At 39.1% G+C, this 19056-nt stretch overlaps 2 protein-coding genes across 2 annotated transcripts; both read left to right on the top strand.

The window, feature by feature from the left end:
- The first annotated feature begins 2535 nt into the window (after positions 1-2535).
- On the top strand, positions 2536-9020 carry LOC124123607 (sialate O-acetylesterase-like). The gene is made up of 9 exons (XM_046486815.2): positions 2536-2643; positions 4053-4387; positions 4654-4792; positions 5517-5679; positions 6194-6279; positions 6517-6641; positions 7227-7381; positions 7911-8106; positions 8699-9020. Exons 1-9 carry the CDS (start codon positions 2607-2609, stop codon positions 8939-8941), a joined length of 1479 nt encoding a protein of 492 aa, XP_046342771.2. The 5' UTR covers positions 2536-2606; the 3' UTR covers positions 8942-9020.
- Positions 9021-10263: 1243 nt separating this feature from the next.
- LOC124123613 (sialate O-acetylesterase-like) lies at positions 10264-19011 on the top strand. Its single transcript, XM_046486824.2, has 9 exons — positions 10264-10316; positions 13404-13738; positions 13944-14082; positions 14372-14588; positions 14876-14961; positions 16409-16539; positions 17649-17803; positions 18159-18354; positions 18710-19011. Exons 1-9 carry the CDS (start codon positions 10280-10282, stop codon positions 18947-18949), a joined length of 1536 nt encoding a protein of 511 aa, XP_046342780.2. The 5' UTR covers positions 10264-10279; the 3' UTR covers positions 18950-19011.
- The last annotated feature ends 45 nt before the right edge of the window (positions 19012-19056 follow it).

Raw genomic sequence — 19056 nt, 5'->3', positions numbered from 1 at the left:
AAACATGTCTTTCCTTCATAAAGTAAATCCTCAGCCTATTGCTGCCGACGCCGTGTCTCTGTGTGGTGATAACTAACGTTACCGAAGAGCGGACAAGAGCCGGTTGGGAAAAGTAGGTTAAGGAGAAATGAATGGGCAATTAGTTCTCCAAGGACTGCATCATAATGTATAAATGTCGAAGGACAAGGTAGTTCATTACAATGGTATATCCAATATCTTTGATAGTCATTCTATTCCTAGGGTACTGTCGTCAGTAGTGTTCTTTACTGCCAGCTAGTTGACAGCATTGGTCATATATGCCTAATTCTTGTAATAGCATCATTTCGTGATTACCTTACTTTCTGTGTTTCGATAGCTTTATAAGTCGGATGGGTTTGATTTAGACATATCCTTTTTGCGACGAACTACAGGAGTAGGTAATCAGCATCATGTACAAATTTTACACAGGCACACGATCATGTGAACGTTACCCGTGTATGTACATTCACTCACACACAGCAACACGCAGTCAACAGCAGAATCGCACATACAGGCACACACGCGGACACTTGCGGCATGGCATGGCAGATACACCCCGAGATATATAAGAGGACTTTAATAAGTAAGAGATTCGACTTGAGTATGTCTGGTTTGTCAGCGCTGTACCCGTGTCTGTGTGTTTCACCAACGTGGAAAATGTCGATGTCATGCATACCGTACATCTTCATATTGCATGAATATACTTTTTAGCATGGATATCATACATATAATGTATATCATGCATATCGTGTACACCGTGTTTACCACTTTACCTTGCACTTTATATCATGCATACTATGTTTTCCATGTACGACACATATGTTGTGCATATCCATATAGAGAAGGATGTACGTTAAGAAGAGATCTTGTGTAGTACTTAATGACAAAGTCAGCCAAGTTACCACAGAGTGTCTTTATTCTTATCACGATATCCTGCACGAGACAAATGTTGCATCTCGAGTCATGGATCAATGCGTTTATGAGCATCGGTTCACACAACATAACAGTTTGGTCGTGTGTCTATCGAACCAATCTAATATCTCTTGAATATGAGTAATTCTCCATATATTAACCAGCATGTATAGCATTCCTGCTTCTTTTGTCGGTGACTATATATTGCAGTTGTATACCATTTATAATATATATATATATATATATATATATATATATATATATATATATATATATATATATATATATATATATACGCACATCCTGTTCTGTTGCCCATACCCGGGGCATATAGTATAGTGATCAGAAAATAGTTTACACAGGAATACTACTCATAAATTGTGAGACCCGTGAAGATCCGGGATAGAATAGATCTTCAGCAACCCATGCTTGCCGTAAAAGGCGACTATGCTTGTCGTAAGAGGCGACTAACGGGATCGGGTGGGCAGATTCGCTGACTTGTTTGATGCATTTCATCGTATCCTAGTTGCATAGATCGATGATCATGACATCAATCACTTGATTGTCTGTTGCCGACTCGATTAGTTACAGATCGCCGTCATATAGCTGAAATATTGGTGAGTGCGGCGTTAAACAACAAACACACAAACAAACATAAACTGTGAAAAACTCACACGTGCTGATATTTCTGGTATTGAGGTATATGCATTTTGTCTACTTTGTAATCGGTGAACGGGGCAGTTTAGTTAACTTTCCCATTGCACATTATTACAATTATCACGTACTGTGTCACGTTGAAGGGCCACCTACCCACATCGGAATATACGAGGATGACTCGTTCGTGATCTCCCATAGAAAATTGCGCAGAATACAAATAGTTAACACATTATTGTTCAGAAAATTCAAATAACTCCAATTCAGTTGGTTCGGAGATGATCCAGCTTTGTTATCCCTGGCCTGTAGAAGTATACCACGCGTAGGCAGGCTTGATTTGAGTTTAGGCTAGAGTAGAAGTCTGTGGTGCCAGGTTATCGGTAAGGGGCCATGGGAAAGGACTGCAGCTGCAGCCATTGCTACTTGCGAAGTGTGTACATGTGCATAATCACAAAGCATATAGAACACCTGAAATGATCATTCCTCGACTGTAGTTCTGTGGCATAGCACTGCCCATTGATAGCCTGACCTCGTTTCTGACCTCGCGTAATAGCTGGTATATTGCAGATGCGACGTTACATTAAGGCCACGGACTTTTTGAATTACCGTATTTTTTAATACATAAAATGAATAATATCCACATACAGAATTCATTGATGATCCAACAGATGCAAAAACATGTTCACATCGTGACACGGCACCAGTAGCCATATATTCCTGTATATGAAATATTTGTCGGGCGCTTCATTCATTTGAACTTTTGCACAGATTGTCATGAACGATATGTATACCCTAAATAACACTGAGATGGGACGAATTGATTAGATTATGCTCGTAAGTAATCCACATTACATCACAAAATGGAACAGGGCGTTATGCATTTTGGGAAGTTTCCATATGACCTCGCTTGCAGGTCTTAAAATACCTGTTTACTGCATGAACAGCTGCATTGTGTATAGCCTCTATTTAGCGGCTATTACTTTCGAGGCTGGATTCTTATCTCTCGCGACAGCAAGACAAACATGACGCCGCTTCTGTTCTTTCTGTTTACAGTTTCAGGTAAAACTTTCTGTCATTTACTGATTGTTTACATTGCATAGTGAATATATGGACAGAAGTAAATAATGTATATTTAGTTAATTACAAAATTTTGAAATCCGAATAGTTTCATTCGAGTTTGGTAAACGTTGCATTTATAAGTTCATCATGTAACGATGCACCATAATATGATTAATCCATTTCGGGTGGATTGAAATAGATAATACTTTTGCGGTTTTATTAACCTAGTTATTAACCTATGATAATTAGTTGCCCCGTGAACTGGGACTGCTGTGAGGTTTTGTCGGAACTGTCCTGCTGCCGGTAACGTTTGACACACAATGATCATTGAAATGGACTTCTTCCAAACGGCCCTGGAGAATTTATTTGGGGAGCTCATGAACGGAACACTTTCCCAAAAGCCATTCCTGCCATTATCGTTAAACTTGTTGCATACTTTAGCTACAATTGGGGCCCTGCTTTGAAAAGGATTTGGTCAAGATTAGTCAAGGAAATGGTCAGCTTTCAGGGTTTGGGAAAACATTGTTAAAACATGAACTAGATATAACCGAGACCAGTGAAACCGCCTCATCTGTTTCATATTTAGATCTATTCATTGGGATTACGAATGACAAAAAGTATCCACACGATTGTATGACAAGAGGTATGAATTCAACTTTCCAACTTAGAAACCCTATTTTGTCTAACAATATTTCAGCAACTCCAACCTCAAAGCATTTTTAGGTACAATCGAGTATGCTGATTCCGAGAAAGATTCAAAGGGTGTCACACGAATCTTGCTCAAAAGTTGCTTGATCAGGGTTACAACATAACAGGCAGGACATGCTTACTGTTATCACGAAAACCTGATGTCATCACTGATTTTCAGTTATCTGTTCACATAATTGTCACTGCTTTTTTGCTTTATCGGCCCAATAGAATCTGTTTCAGTGGATAATCAAGAAGGGTCATTCTCCAGCGTTGGAAAATTTATATTTTGTAAATCTTTCAACATATTTCATGGTGGAGATGTTCCCGTGTGTCTTTAGGTGAACATTTGACTTGCCTGTCCGTGCATTTGTAACGGTGCTATGGCTGGGGAGGTAAACACCTGGCATTAACACCAATTAATAGTGATTCGAAAACACATGCTCATGACACAGTCAGAGACGGACAATTGACTGCGTCTGGCAGAGAAACCTTATGATCATGGGAAGGGGTTTTGTCGCTTTTATTTGAACAATCCTGATAATAATTGTTGCATCTTAAGGAGCTGCCTTTATTAAGTTATATGCTTAAAGTGTTGAATAATTGTTTTCAGACTGGAAGGAAATGTAAGATATATATGAACATTTTAGGAATTAGTTGTAAAGTATTTTCACAAGTAAAGCAGTGTTTAACACAACTCTTTCACTCGCTCTTATTCTAAGGCGTTTTGGGCGATTTGAAATTGGCGTCGTACTATGGAGACCACATGATGTTACAACGAGGGCCACAGAGGGCGGTAATGTGGGGCAAAGCTACAGTAATAGGAGACGAGGTAACAGTTGCAGTCAGTGGTGCTGCAGCAGTGAAGACAACTGTCGTCAATGACCCATCCGGAACAGAGGGACTCTGGAAGGTTAAGCTTCCGGCCATCACAGATCCGGGTCCTGTCACGGTCAAAATAACATCTAGCGAAGGGGAGATCACTCTCAGTGATGTTTTGTTTGGTGATGTATGGGTGTGCGCTGGCCAAAGCAATATGGGATTTGCACTAAGCCGGGTATGCCTATACGACAATGTTTTAACCATGTTTCAAGATAATAATAATAATAATAATAATAATAATACTAATACTAATAATAATAATTATAATTATAATTGCGTTGTTCCACTTCCGTCTACGAATGTATGCCCATAGCGCTACATGAAAACACACGTATAATTAAACCCAATAAATATTTTTATTTACGTTCTGTGCAGTGTGGTTAGTTAAAGGTATTTAAAAAATAGATTCAAAGTTTCGTGTGCCGTATATGTTATTTATAGGTCATGAACTCATCAGCAGAAATTACTGAAGCCTTGAAGTTCAAGAATATCAGGATTTTTAAAACTGGCCAGGTTGAATCTCCCTCCCCACTTGAAGACCTGAAAAATGTTTCAACCCCATGGACTGCACCCACACAAGGTGATTCAGTAGATTAGAACACGCATCGTCTGATAACTGTCACTGTTTTTGCTTTGAGTAACACTTACATGATAGCACCAGCGATAATACAATAGAAACACACTTCCAAGTTTGCGATAGTCATTTGAAACTCAATAGTACAGAATGGCAGGCTATTAATGGATGACTCGAAGAGGATTGAAGTAAACATTGTCTTGAAACTTCCAATTCAAAGACAATTATAGTAGTGAATACCTTGACGCTATTTTCTTTTCTTCTGAATGTATATGTTAAAAGATGTCTTTTAGATTGTCCTATACGTTATAAGTAATGCGATATGTTCCCGATATTGTTAACCATTGTTCTCCGAGTTAGGTTTATATAATAGATGATAAAAGTTATGGTATGTGCTGTGTGTACAACTAATATGTTATAGAGAATGGCATATCTTTCCAGGTAATGTTAAACGCTGAAGGTATTACATAAATTATTACTAACATGAGGGTAATGTAATATGCTTTTAGGTATAGTTTGTTTGTGTTATGGGTAATTTTATGCAATGAACATGTACACATGTGTACATGTGTTTCAGCTGAATCTGCCATCGTGACATTAAACCCAATCCTTTTGTTTGCTCATATCTATACCAAAATGCCGCGAACAGTGTAAAGAAATAGGTTATCAGCCATACAATTTGTTTTGCATCATAAACGTTCCTTCGTAAAATTATATCAATTTATTTAAGACACTGTGTCGGCTTTTTCTGCCGTTTGCTGGTTGTTCGGCGAGTACCTCTACCCACATAGGAACTACCCCATAGGCCTCGTCGAGTCGGCATGGGGAGGGACTCCCATTGAGCCTTGGTCCTCGCCTGATGCACTGGCAAAATGTCCTCAACCTCAAGTGAGGTGTGATATCGTGACGTCTTTTCGCTTTATTTGTACACTGAAACGAATTTTAGAATTTATATTAGCATTTGAACCATTTTATAACAACATTTATCCTCAACACTTAAAGCATGGAAGTGTCCAACTACTATTGCGAAAACAGAATGAATATGTAGAGTCGAACGATCCAGATACCAAAATGGTTATTTGTATTCGTTTTTTGTATTGGTTTGTTGGGAATGCAGTGAAGAAATGCATTTCTATGTAACTAATATTAATACCAAAAATATCTAGAGGTAAAGATAAAATGTTGAAAATGTACTTCGGGCAAGGGGTATGGACTACTGAATTCTATTGGCAAACGTACTGTTCACATTTTATGCATACTATACTTAAACAGGGTTTTGTTACGTCACCATGGCCTCATTAGTATTTCACTTTAAATATATCAATGGTGCAGGGCAAGAAGAACATAGACCAAAGCCTGTCTGTACATACAATACGAAAGAAAACTTGTCCTTCTATTGAATTCCAGCGGGCCTAAGAATAAAAGCGTGGTGTGGAATGCCATGATCAACCCCCTGTTAGACATGACAATATACGGAACACTCTGGTACCAAGGTATGTTATACATCTAAGTATAAACATAAAGTATCGCATTTAACGCGATTAAATTGTGACACTTTGTCTTTACTATTACTTAACACGCTTTCGCCTGATTGATCAGGAAGCACCTGAAACTGAATGAAAGTGTTGTTTAAAAGATATAAATCTCCAGGCATGGTCAGTTGAAGAAACTTTTTTTTTCAAGCTATTACATATGTGTATTCAATTTGTTCATTTTATTTAATGTTGCAGGTGAGGGCGGCATGCCTAATTTCTATGGATGCCAGTTCTCAGCACTGATCCAAGACTGGAGACAAAAGTTTAGAGCTGGTTCAGAGGGAGAAACGGACGCTGCATTTCCATTTGGATTTGCCCAGGTATTTCATGAACGGAATGTAGTCACTTATTTGTTCAAATCATTATATTGTAGGGTTAGTTTTTAGTCCTCAGTATTTATCCTGAAAATATTTGAATATCAATGTTTTTGTCTTCAATCTTTTTTCTTGACATCCTAAACTGTGTTCCGATGAGCTACACAGCCCTTGGCACCAGCTTTATTTCCATCTGTATCCTGTGATTTTTGCAGAAACTGTTGCTGAGTGAAGCCATGTGGCCGGACACGCTCCTCCAGTTCACCAGGAGCTCGGCAAAAACAAATAAATGATTTGCACTTGTACGAATCTAGTTTTGATGAAACTCAATTGGGAATCTTTATGTTTATGGAACTATCCAAATAGTTATATTTATGAGTCGCATGCACAACAATTGCAATTTCTGGTTACGTGTGGCATATGAGTTCTTTTACATCTTAGAAACTGTACTTGCTTGATGTATCTTCATTAAACATTTAACTCCATTCCGAAACAGCTACTGAGTATAACAAAAACTATTAATGTTTGGTAATATATTATTATCAATATGTTTCGTCACGTATATTGTGCTTTTTCTTCTGTTCTGTTCAGTTGGCTCCTAATATGAAGTCAGATGATATTGGTGTCTTTCCGGGAATTCGATGGTCCCAGACTGCTGGCTTTGGATTTGTTCCCAATCAAAAGATGCCACAAACGTTTATGGCTGTAGCTATGGATCTCCCAGACTACAATTCCCCATATAAACCGTACGTTTATGTGTGTATAATGGTCATACATGCACATTCTACCTTTACATACATTCCAGTAGTCATGTTTTGTTTAAAAAAGATGTTGCAGATGATCAACTCATTTTCATGGTTTGGTGTGTACGTAGATGGACAAAAAGGTTTTGACATAATCAATGAGTTTATAAATAAATATGGAAAAGCAAAGACGTATATAGATGTATAGACGTCTTTGGGAAAAGTAATAAAGGTTGTTTCCTCGGTTAATTTTAAATCATTTTCCGTGGTTCATTATAAGACCGAAAAGAATCTTCATGATTATGAGCAAGGCCTGTTGGAGACATTAGTGATGTCATGTTTTTAAGGTGTAGACAAGTAGACGTAGAATGAAGACGTAGACGTGCATGTAAGACAAACAACGCACAATGAACTGTGGATACGTTTACACGTCAGATTAAGAATGCCTCTTTCAAAGAAATTCACAAAAGACCACAGATTATCTGCATTGACACACTGACTTAATTGATGGTACCTTTTTGTTATTGTTCAGAATCCATCCTCGATACAAGCAGGATGTCGCCCACCGCCTGGTGCTTGGAGCTCGGGCTATTGGTTACAAAGAGCCTAATGTGATATTTCGTGGTCCCTTCCCCAAGACGTTCAGTCTTGACAACGATCAACACACTCTGAAGATTACCTACGGTCAAAACAACCCTCTCGATGTTCGTAACAACCATGGTTTTGAGGTACTTGTCGTAACTCATTTATAATTGTTCTATTTCTATGTGTATCCAGTCATCTTGGTTTATGTTATTTATCTTTTTGTTTTATATGTCACAGAGAATAATGAAGAACGATTGATTTCACGATACAACATTGTTCTATCATGACGTCATTTCTGGAGTTTCGAACATGCGCCCGCAACTTAAGGACGTCGTAGATTGGACGACGTTATTTGAGAAATAAGGACTCGTCGTTATATATGAATGGGCGGTGGGTTAGCCAAGTGATTAAAGCGTTCGCGCGTCATGCTGAAAACCTGGGTTCGACTCACCACATGGGTATGTTGTGTGAAGCCCATTTCTGGTGTCCCTCCCCGTGATATTGCTGGAATGTTGCAAAACACGGCGCAAAACCATACTCACTCACTCGTACAATAAAACACTGCACCCCTTAAAGTTTATTCTGTTTCCAGTGTTTCATTGTACGATAAACAAATCCCCATAGTCGCTTATGTTGAAAAAATATATACTAGTATTACAGTATAATGCTGAAGAAGAAAAACATATCTATATACGTTCCACTGCAGTTCGTCGCATATTTATTTCTCTTTTTCAGGTGTGCTGTTCCAGTCAGAGTACAACGAAATGCACTGACACAGATGAGTGGGTAGCTGCTCCAATCACTGACCAAGACACACACTCTGTATCGGTATCAGTGGCTGGCTGTGTGAGCAAGTCCCCAGTTGGTCTACGTTACGAATGGCGCAAAAGTCCATGTGACCTCAAACAATGTGCCATCTACGGGAAAGACACAGACTTGCCAGCCCCGCCATATATCAGAGAAAACGGTTTTAACTGATATAGGATGAGTGTACTGTTTACACTGGTGTTCTCATGTGAGAAGCAGTATCACCTTCTTAATAAAGCTTCAGATTGTTTTTCTTTCTTACATTTATCATGTTATGAGATGTTCAGCAATATTTTTCAGTGACTCCAATGGTTGTAAGAATAGGGTTTTTCCGATTAAATACAAAAATCATTTTGTTGACATCCTTGTTTCGCACATGCAATAGCACGCAGGATATACCTGTACGTCGGTTCTAAGTGTCTAAAACGTTGGATGTAAATCCGTCATTCAGTATCTCTGCATGGGTATTGGCAAAATCGTTTGCAGTTGATTACATCACAACTGTAGGGTATACCTGTATACGGCCAAATGTGTACAAAACCATTGTGCTTGGCGAGTAAATTCATGCAATTGTTTAACAAATGGTCAGTGTGTTGTCTTGGAACTTTGAACACTCATGAACGGCATTTGTAGTCTAAATATTCTAAATGAATCGAAATGTGGTCCAGTGATTTAACCATTCAAGCCTGCATATTACGAACGAGATCTTGAGCAATACAGTCCGTGTTACCACACATCAGGAGTGCCACCGTAATCTTTTACGATTTTAAATGAGCAATTACTTCGAGCTCATGACCAGTAATTAAGTTGTTTGTCGTACAATAAAACCTGGGGTTTCAGTGATCCATTCATATAGTTCTAAACACTATTTTGCATTTTACGCACTATTGAATGATTTTCGGAAAGTAATTGGCACACTTGAAATAATTTACTCTTGTTTCAATTGAAACTAAAAGTTAACAATAGCAAGTTCTGCATAGTTATAAGATGAACGTACTCAACACAATTTAGATGATGTTATGAGAATAGCATTGATAGAAACCTACTTTCAGTCAAAATCTATGTACTATCCGTATTTTTTATATATGTTAAACTATTATACAACCATTGATGAATCAGGCATAATTACCTGTAATGTATTTGCCTAAAATATGTATTCCATTGAAGATACAAGTTAAAATATGAATAACAGGACATTTTGTCTTGGATGTGTTAAGAAAATGACCCGTTCATGTCCTTCAGTTCTCTGCAATTTAAAACCTCGCTTAGTTCCCAAACTGAAGTAATTGTCATAAATCAGCTTCTTTTGATGACCTTCCCTTGCATGGGGCGACAAGACCGTGTTTTCTCAACTCGTGGACGCTGAAAATATGTTTTGTAGTTATTATAAACACATTCTGAAATAAAGTAAGATTGCGACAACAGCGTCCTATAAAACGTCACCATGTGTGTTCCCTACAAAGATAAGTCATATCTCACAAGTTGACAAAACAGGTAGGCCCTAGCATTATGAAACATCTGTTGATTTCGCTCTTACAATTTTCTGGTAGGTATTACATATTTATATTTTTCACCGATTCGTTTATTCCTTATAGAAGGTGGGGGTGGATTTAGCCCACTGGAATTGTCAAATTGTAAAATTGCGGAAAACTTTAAAATATTGGCATGAAAATTATCAGACGGACAAATCGTTTATTTTTTGTCTTCCTTATATATGAAAGTAATGGACTTCCGACAGGATAAAAAAGCACAAATATGGCTATAATTGTAATGTGAGAAACAGACCAACAATTGAAGTATAAGCAAGTATTGTGACCTTGAATGATATTTTTATCATATACTCTCTCAAAAAAGAAACGCTAACGAAAATGGTAATTTGATGCAGCAATGTATTGGTACAGGGTGGGTTTTTCAAAAATATTTGTTTTGTTTACGATTTCTCTAGTGTTTTTGTCTTAAAACGTCATTTCCAAACGTATCCCGCATGAAAAACCCGTATGTTAACGCATTTAATGTCACAGAACACGTATTGCACGTGCAATGCGCGGGAAACTCGGGGATCACATCGTGTCGTGGATGGGTATAAAAGATCGATCTCCGTCTTTTTTCATTCACTTTATTTGGAAGTTTGTGAAGACTGCAAAATGCCAAGACTGAGCCGCGCCAATCGTCACATCGCCATAGGTCTCCTGGAAGCAGGACAATCTCAACTTACAGTTGTCCGTCGAATGAATATTCATCAAAACATGATTTTTCTTCTCTGGGAGAGATATCGGCAGCAGAACTCGGTGGAAGATGAACCTAGAAGTGGACGTCCTCGAGTCGGTACATCCGGGTACATCACCTGCGTCAGCGAACAGCTACAGCGACCACTACCGCTAGGCAAATACCCGGATTGAGAAGGATATCTGCACAGACTGTCAGGAACAGACTACGAGAAGCAGGTTTAAGAGCAAGAAGACCCTACTTTGGCCCCGTTATGCGTCAGCAGCATCGACGTCATCGCGTTCAATGGTGTACAAACGTTCAGGCCTGGAATTTGGTGAATGGGCGTCGAATCTGGTTCAGCGATGAATCGAGATTTCTGTTGGAACGACGCGATGAAAGAATGCGGGTGTACAGACGACGTCATGAACGTTTTGCCGACGCCTGTGTCCCCCAGGTGGAAAGATTCGGCAGGGGCAGCGTGATGATGTGAGGAGCCATATCCTACATTGGAAGAAGTGAGTTGGTGTTGATCCAAGGCAACCTGACAGCGCAACGCTACTGCGATCAAGTCCTTCGCCTACACCTCCTTCCAATTATCAACCGCCAGAGGGAGATATTCCAGCTGGATAACGCCAGACCTCATACGGCACGTGTCACGAGGGCCTTCCTCCAGAATGAGAACATCAATGTGCTGCCCTGGCCCTCCAGATCACCAGACTTAAACCCGATAGAACATCTTTGGGATGCCCTGGACAGACGGGTGCGACAGCGTAACCCACAGCCCCACACACTCCAGCAACTAGCACATGCACTACAGGCAGTGTGGGCTACATTGCAGCAACATCAGATTCAGAGACTAATTCGTTCTATGCCGAGACGATGTCGCGCTGTTCTGAACGTCAATGGTGGTCATACGAGGTACTGACTTCAGCGCCATCAAACGACGATTTGTGATTCATAAACTGTCTTATTAAACAATGATACCTCGATATTTCCTGTGTAAAACGCTGGATCTCTCATACAAGTAACGGCTCTGGCGAAGTTAATAGACAGTCCATCGTGTAATAGAGGAAATACGGGACGTTTGATATCGGTGACGATTTTGACATTTTAGGCCGTAACACCGACCAGTCCCACTCGGATGATGAGATTTCAAGGCTTAACAAAGGCATATCTTTTGCATACAAATGAAAACATTTATGAAACTGTTCGGGACATGGTCTGTGGCGAACAGGTAATTTCCCCATTGAAACAAATGATTATGAAAGTAAAATATGACATTTTAAAACAGTTCATTTCAGAACACGCACAATTTAGTACACGAACCACTTTTTCAGGACCACAAATGTCACTTTCACTTGCTGGCATCGGATTGCCGTAAAATCTTTAAACCGAGAGGTCACTAATAAGTAAGCTGTCGTGTCGTCGTTAAATGCCGGTTCCTCTGCAACCTGAAGAAACGACTGTTCAACCATAAGCCAGTTCCATTTGTAATCACGTTGTACCAGCAGACTCATTCCCAGTAATTCTGCAGGTTAATGTTGAACAATACCATAGATCGGGGTTGTCATCTTGCTTCATGAAGCTAACATTGTCAGAGGCACGGACAGAGATTGTCAACAACAATATTAGCAGCCATATTGACAGTAGGGACGAGTGACCGCAATGTCACATCCCAGTTAAGGGTGGAGAGGCGTGTATTTTGAATTTGTATTATTTACTGGGGGTGATTGCTAACTAACTCATAACACTTACACATTTAAAATATATGGTGAATGTTAATTAACAAATATGTTGGAGAAATACATTCGTATGGCATTTTTGAAAACTATTCCTACAACCTATCACCTCTACAATGGGAGATGGCATATTCGATTTCCAAGAAATAACTTGTCTCGCTGATTTCTAAGAAATGACTTTGTGAGTTCAAACAGTTCACAACAGATTGCGATGAAATTAAAACACATATGTTTGGAGTGTTATTCGTCAACTTCTTTTTGAAAACTATGTGTTATGAACCCTTATTTTTGACTAGTCTAGATTATGTGTATTATAAAGTTGAACTTTAGTAATATGTGTAATATTCATAACTACCTGTGACCCCTCTTCGGAATGTTCTGAGACAGCGGACCATTGTACCCCGTGTATGTAGGCATTGCAAGAGAACGCCGTTTTCAAAGCGCTCTTGTTGTTATGTAAGACAGGAGATAAACCTACTGTGTTTTGAAATTGTATGTTGTCCCATTGCAAAGTAGATACCATTTATTTATTTATACATTTGAAACCTCGCGCTGGATTAAACTCTTAACTGAAAACCTTGTTTCTTATGATAGGCCTCCACCGGTCATTCAATGATCGTTATCATCAGAGGTGCATGTACTTGTAATCCATGCTCACTGAAAAACGTCTTCTTTTGTTCGTCAAGGTACGCTTGCTGTACTGAAATTTGCTTCATACTATGCTGACCATATGGTTCTTCAAAGAGGTCCCCAGAGGGCGATAGTCTGGGGCCATGCTGCAACGATAGGTGACGAGGTTACAGTCATGGTCAGTGGCAAAGGAGAGGTCAAGGTCAATGTTGTGAAGGATCCTTATGGAAATGAGGGTTTATGGAAGGCTAAACTGCCAGCTGTAACTGAACCTGGTCCTTTCACCTTGACAGCATCATCATCAGAGGGGGACTTAACTCTAACAGACGTCATGTTTGGTGACGTATGGGTGTGCTCTGGACAGAGTAACATGGAGATGCCAATGAAACAGGTACAAGTGTCTTAGAGAAGTAATTGCATTAATAAGAATTCATTTGGATGGCTCTTTTCATGAAGATTATTTGTTGCTCATCTACATATAGTTTTATTATGTTATAAATCTGCAAATTCATCGGGCATTGTCAGATTGAAAAATAGATGTCATCTTGAAAATGCTTCAAAGGAAATAACTAAATGATTCTTTCATTTGGTTTTAGATCATAAACTCATCTTTAGAAATTGCAGAAGCTCTAAAGTTCAAGACTATAAGAATTCTTAAGGCATCAATGGTGGAATCAACCACTCCGCTAGAAGACTTGAAGAGCTTGGTCTTTCAGTGGACTGATACAAATGATGGTAGAGTAACCATTTCAATTCAATGTGCATGTTATTTCCCGCATTCAATATTGTAAGAGAAGTCGAAAACTTCCATGTTATTTAAGTTAATGTATAATCCAGTTGTAGGTGTGTTGAAATATCACTTATTTGTATTAAGGGAAATGTATTGACGATGTATTGTTATTTCTACATGCTTAAAATATGCATCATCTAAGCCATCTTGTGTCTTCATTTGAGTTAATCAGTGCAATTTAACGAAACATTTCTCTAACTCTCAAACGAGATTTCATCTTCATATCTCGAACAGCTGATGTGTCTCGCTTCTCTGCTGTGTGCATGCTGTTTGGGGAATATATTCACCCCAACAGGAACTATCCCCTTGGACTAATAGACACGACATGGGGTGGGACGCCAATTGAAGCCTGGTCCTCTCCCGATGCCATCGCAGAGTGTCCGACACCGAATAATACGCATTTGAACAGTGATACCATATATGATGGCAACAATGGTCAAGTTATGCCAAGGTTGAATAAAGTGAATATAAACGTGTTAAATCTAGTCAACATTTGATATTAAAAAGTATATAAGAATGGTTTCTTTCTGACAGGGATCATTCTTATGAAACATCCACTTGATAAACTCAACAGTCAGTCACATTTTCCTAATATGTCATGGTTAATTTGTGTTATAGTTCCAAATTTGCAAACAATATATACAGAAACCTTATTGATAGATACGACCTCGATATTAACCTGTGCATGTCCTAGCATTATACCACATCTTATAACTATTATTTTCCCCCTCTTTTCAGATCCCCACTTGATAAGTGTGTGTTGTGGAATGCTATGATCAACCCGTTTCTCGACATGACGATATTTGGTGCATTATGGTATCAAGGTAATTAAACTACCAATTTGTTCTTGTCTCGAGTACATAGTTTTCGTTTTCGACTGTTATGAAACTGTGCATCCAAGGTTCCACACTTTATCTGTATTCTTAGGTGCTACTTTAAATGATCAAAGTCGATAAAGTACGTCGTAATGGGCTGACATCATGGCGCTGTTCTAATTTCCCCTGCCGTTTTCTAACGTATCCTTGGTAACATGGTTCATTTATTACTGTCAAGCAAGATAAGCGTCCACATCACGTATCGGTGAAATAGTTTTTTATCCTTGTAAATACTTGAATATCATTACTTGGAAAGAAATATGGGAAGATGATGGCAGCCATCTCTCATGTCGCGGGGTTTCCTCAAACATATTCAAACCACAGCAGCCACATAGTTGTGGCGGGTGTTGATGTCCCGAGGAATTATGGCTGTCTCTGGACACATGCATGAGATTCCTGGAGGAGTTTCATAACCACATGTGTACAGCTATTTCTCAGTGTAGGGCATTTAGCAACATACTGTGATCAAACAAAACGACCGCATTTCCTAGTTCTCCGCCATGTTCGTCACACGACGACGCCATATCACGTCGGGTCGGGTCGGGTACCTCTTCACGTAGTGCAGTCAACTCGGCCAGCACACGGTGTCGTGGCTTGCAGTTGCTGCAGTCTGCTTACATTGGTGGTGGAAACTCAGTTGCAAGTTTAAAGACAGAAAATACCTCAACTCACACTGACCAGCGATACTGGACTTTTATGATTGTGACAGCACGACCCCACAATGCACTTGTGGAATGTTTTGAGCCACGTAATTAAACTGAAACAAATTATTATTAATACTTCAATTTAAATCCTTCTTTTTGCGGCCTTGAGTTATAGAAATTCACACACTGAACGGATGATATAATGTGACTTAGTTAAATATACACTAAACCCTTTTTGGTGGTGAGTGAGTGAGTATGGTTTAACGCCGCTTTTAGCAATATTCCAGCAATATTACGGCGAGGGACACCAAAAATGGGCTTCACACATTGTACCCATGTCAGGAATCGAACCCGGGTCTTCGGCGTGACGAGCGAACGCTTTAACCACTAGGCTACCCGACCGCACCCCTTTTTGGTGGTGTTTTATTATGTTTGAAAAGTTCTTTGTCTCTTTACATAATGCTACAGGCAGTTAGGTGGAACAGCCCGTCAGGCTAGTTCGATTTTCAATTTTAGGCCACGCTTATTACAGACTTCATTTTAAACCGTTCTCCAATAAAACACAAGGTTAGTCTTAGATTCGGCTTCTTAGAAAGCTTGCTCTATGCTCATGTATAGTGTAAGAAACAAGGGTCCTCGTGATTTAACAATGATAGTTCAGGACAAAAAACTAAAATTATGCTTTATTACACTACACATGGGTGTAGAGCAAACGTTATTTCTAACATACATGCAATATTATTCTTCCTTAGGGGAGTCCAATGTCTGGTATCCAGATCTATATTCATGCCAGTTTCCTGCTATGATAAATGATTGGAGAAAGAAATTCCACGCCTGCTCAGAAAAGGAGACGGATATTGAATTTCCTTTCGGATTTGTTCAGGTAATTATCGACACATCACGTATATTTCTGTGAACTAGTAAGAATCGTCAATCTGTTTACGATTAACTTAAACATATATAGTCTGCTAAGCACAGGCTGTGACGCATTGAACGTATTGGTCAATGCACGCTGTATTCTGCCTATTTCCAGCATGCGAATACCCGTAGACGCTCCGCACTTTGCAGACACCACATCGCTTTTTCAAACACAAACAATTAATGAAATCAACCACATGATAAGAAGAATCAATACGACGGACAGTAATAATGTTTCTTTGTCTGTTACCGTCGCACTCGCAATATTCTAGCTATATGACGGCAGTCTGTAAATAATCGAATCTAGACTAGACAATCCAGTTATTGACATCATGTGCATCGATCTACGCAACTGGGATAGGATCACATGCATCAACCAAGTCAGCGAGCCTGACCACTCGATCCCTTTAGTCTCCTCGTACGTCAAGAAATGGTTTGCTGAAGACCAATACTAACCCGAAATCATCACGGGACAAGAAATAATGGTTCACAGAGATTAATGGACCTTCCTTGAAAGTATCACAATCAGAAAAGACACCCTACGCATGTATGTGGAGCTAATGCATGAGGCACGTCCAAACAATAGAGTGTGTTTTGATGTTACGCTTCACAGACATACACGTTCTTGCATAGAATGTTTGTCGTCAACACTTATCGTTGTTCTAATACTATTAACATTCATATTTCCCCTACATTTGGTCTGGGAATTAATGAGTGATACTTAAATTTTCAAGGTTTCAACTATGAGTACTTTCTTGGGGTAAAAACATAACTAAATAACGCAAGTTTTCATGCCTGGTTGTGTTAGATATATTTTTGGATACAAAAAGTATTGTTAGTATTTCTATCAGTACGTATATTGGATAGCCAAAAGTACATATACTCTCAATGCCACTGTGTTCATGATGCTGTCTATCATGCATTGATTGCGTAAAATGAATAATTTGAAATATAAAAGTATGTCAATCCTGTCTTCCATGATCACCTTGTGGAAATATCAAACATGGTTTCAATGCCTTTTGGATAATCTGTTTAATGCATTTTTTCAAATCAACAACACATTACTTTCATCAGCTTGCTCCTAATGCCAAATCTACGGAGGTTGGAGATTTCCCGGCAATTAGATGGTCTCAAACTGCAAAGTTCGGATTTGTTCCTAACGAGAAGATGCCGAAAACCTTCATGTCTGTAGCCATGGACCTTCCTGACTATGATTCCCCGTTTGGATCGTAAGTACCCCGATGATTGCAATCTTGTTTTCGGCGATTGATCAAGATGTAAAAAAATAACGATAAAGGTGTTTACTTTTTATGAGGTGTCAAACACTTTATTACAAAGTAGACACAATTTATGGATAACAACTTCTTAAATACTGTAAAGACGACTTTTCGGGATAGATCCTATCAAACTCTATTATCTGATTATCTATTGAAGCACTCTTACAATGAATATGAAAACTTTATATACAATGCAATGGGCGTCTCCTGGGTTTCAACCAAAAACAATGTAACACGGTTACAATCATTGTCAAACAATGTCAACAAAATACACTGCAATACAACCATACATGTTCCAAATTTCCAGAATCCATCCACGGTATAAGCAGGATATCGCCTCCCGTCTGGTTCTTGGAGCCAGAGCGGTCGCCTATGGAGAAGAAGGGGTTAAGTTTCAAGGTCCTCTACCTCAAACCTTCAGCCTTAACAACGTCAATAACATCCTTAACGTGAACTACGGAGACGATAGTCCTATAAAGGTTCTTAACAACAACGGTTTTGAGGTATTATTTTATTTCATGATATGTTATAAGAATATACCCTTTTTCAACGTTACACTTATGTAAAACAGTGTAGATGTTTTAAGGACACATATCTGGAAATACATTTTCCGAGTATCTCTTCCATATTTTCTGACATTCTGTTACATTTCATGTGAGGAAGTTACACGTAGGAATACCCCTGTGACAATTATGCATAAATTATTATCATCAACACCAGGTGAATGAATCTGAATTGAAAGTGGTCGGCGTACGTCTTAAATTAGGGATAAGTAAGTTAAATATGAACGATATCGAAAGGTTGTCAATGTATCCTTGAATCTAGGAGGACATAACACTCTCTGAACTTGTATTGCAGGTGTGCTGTTCCAGCAGTAGTACAACCGAATGCGCAGACTCAGATGAGTGGGTGGCTGCACCAATCACAGACCAAGACACAAACTCCGTATCGGTATCGGTAGCTGGCTGTGAGAGCAAGTCACCAGTTGGTCTCCGATATGAATGGCGCACAAGTCCCTGTGATCTCAAAGAGTGTGCCATATATGGCAGTGATACCGATTTGCCAGCCCCGCCTTATATTACTAAGAGAGGGTTTTAGACATAAATGAGAAGGAAGTGTTTCATGGTATAACCCTGAATAAAATCATTTCATTGTATTAATCATTCTTTTCATAATGCTTTATCTTTACATTGGCAGTCACACAT

The sequence above is a fragment of the Haliotis rufescens genome, unplaced genomic scaffold (genome assembly GCF_023055435.1).
Source record: "Haliotis rufescens isolate VD_foot unplaced genomic scaffold, xgHalRufe1.0.p SCAF_5, whole genome shotgun sequence".
In the NCBI taxonomy this organism is placed as follows: domain Eukaryota; kingdom Metazoa; phylum Mollusca; class Gastropoda; order Lepetellida; family Haliotidae; genus Haliotis; species Haliotis rufescens.
Note: the sequence above shows the minus strand (reverse complement) of the source record. Positions and strands in the feature narration are given on the sequence as shown.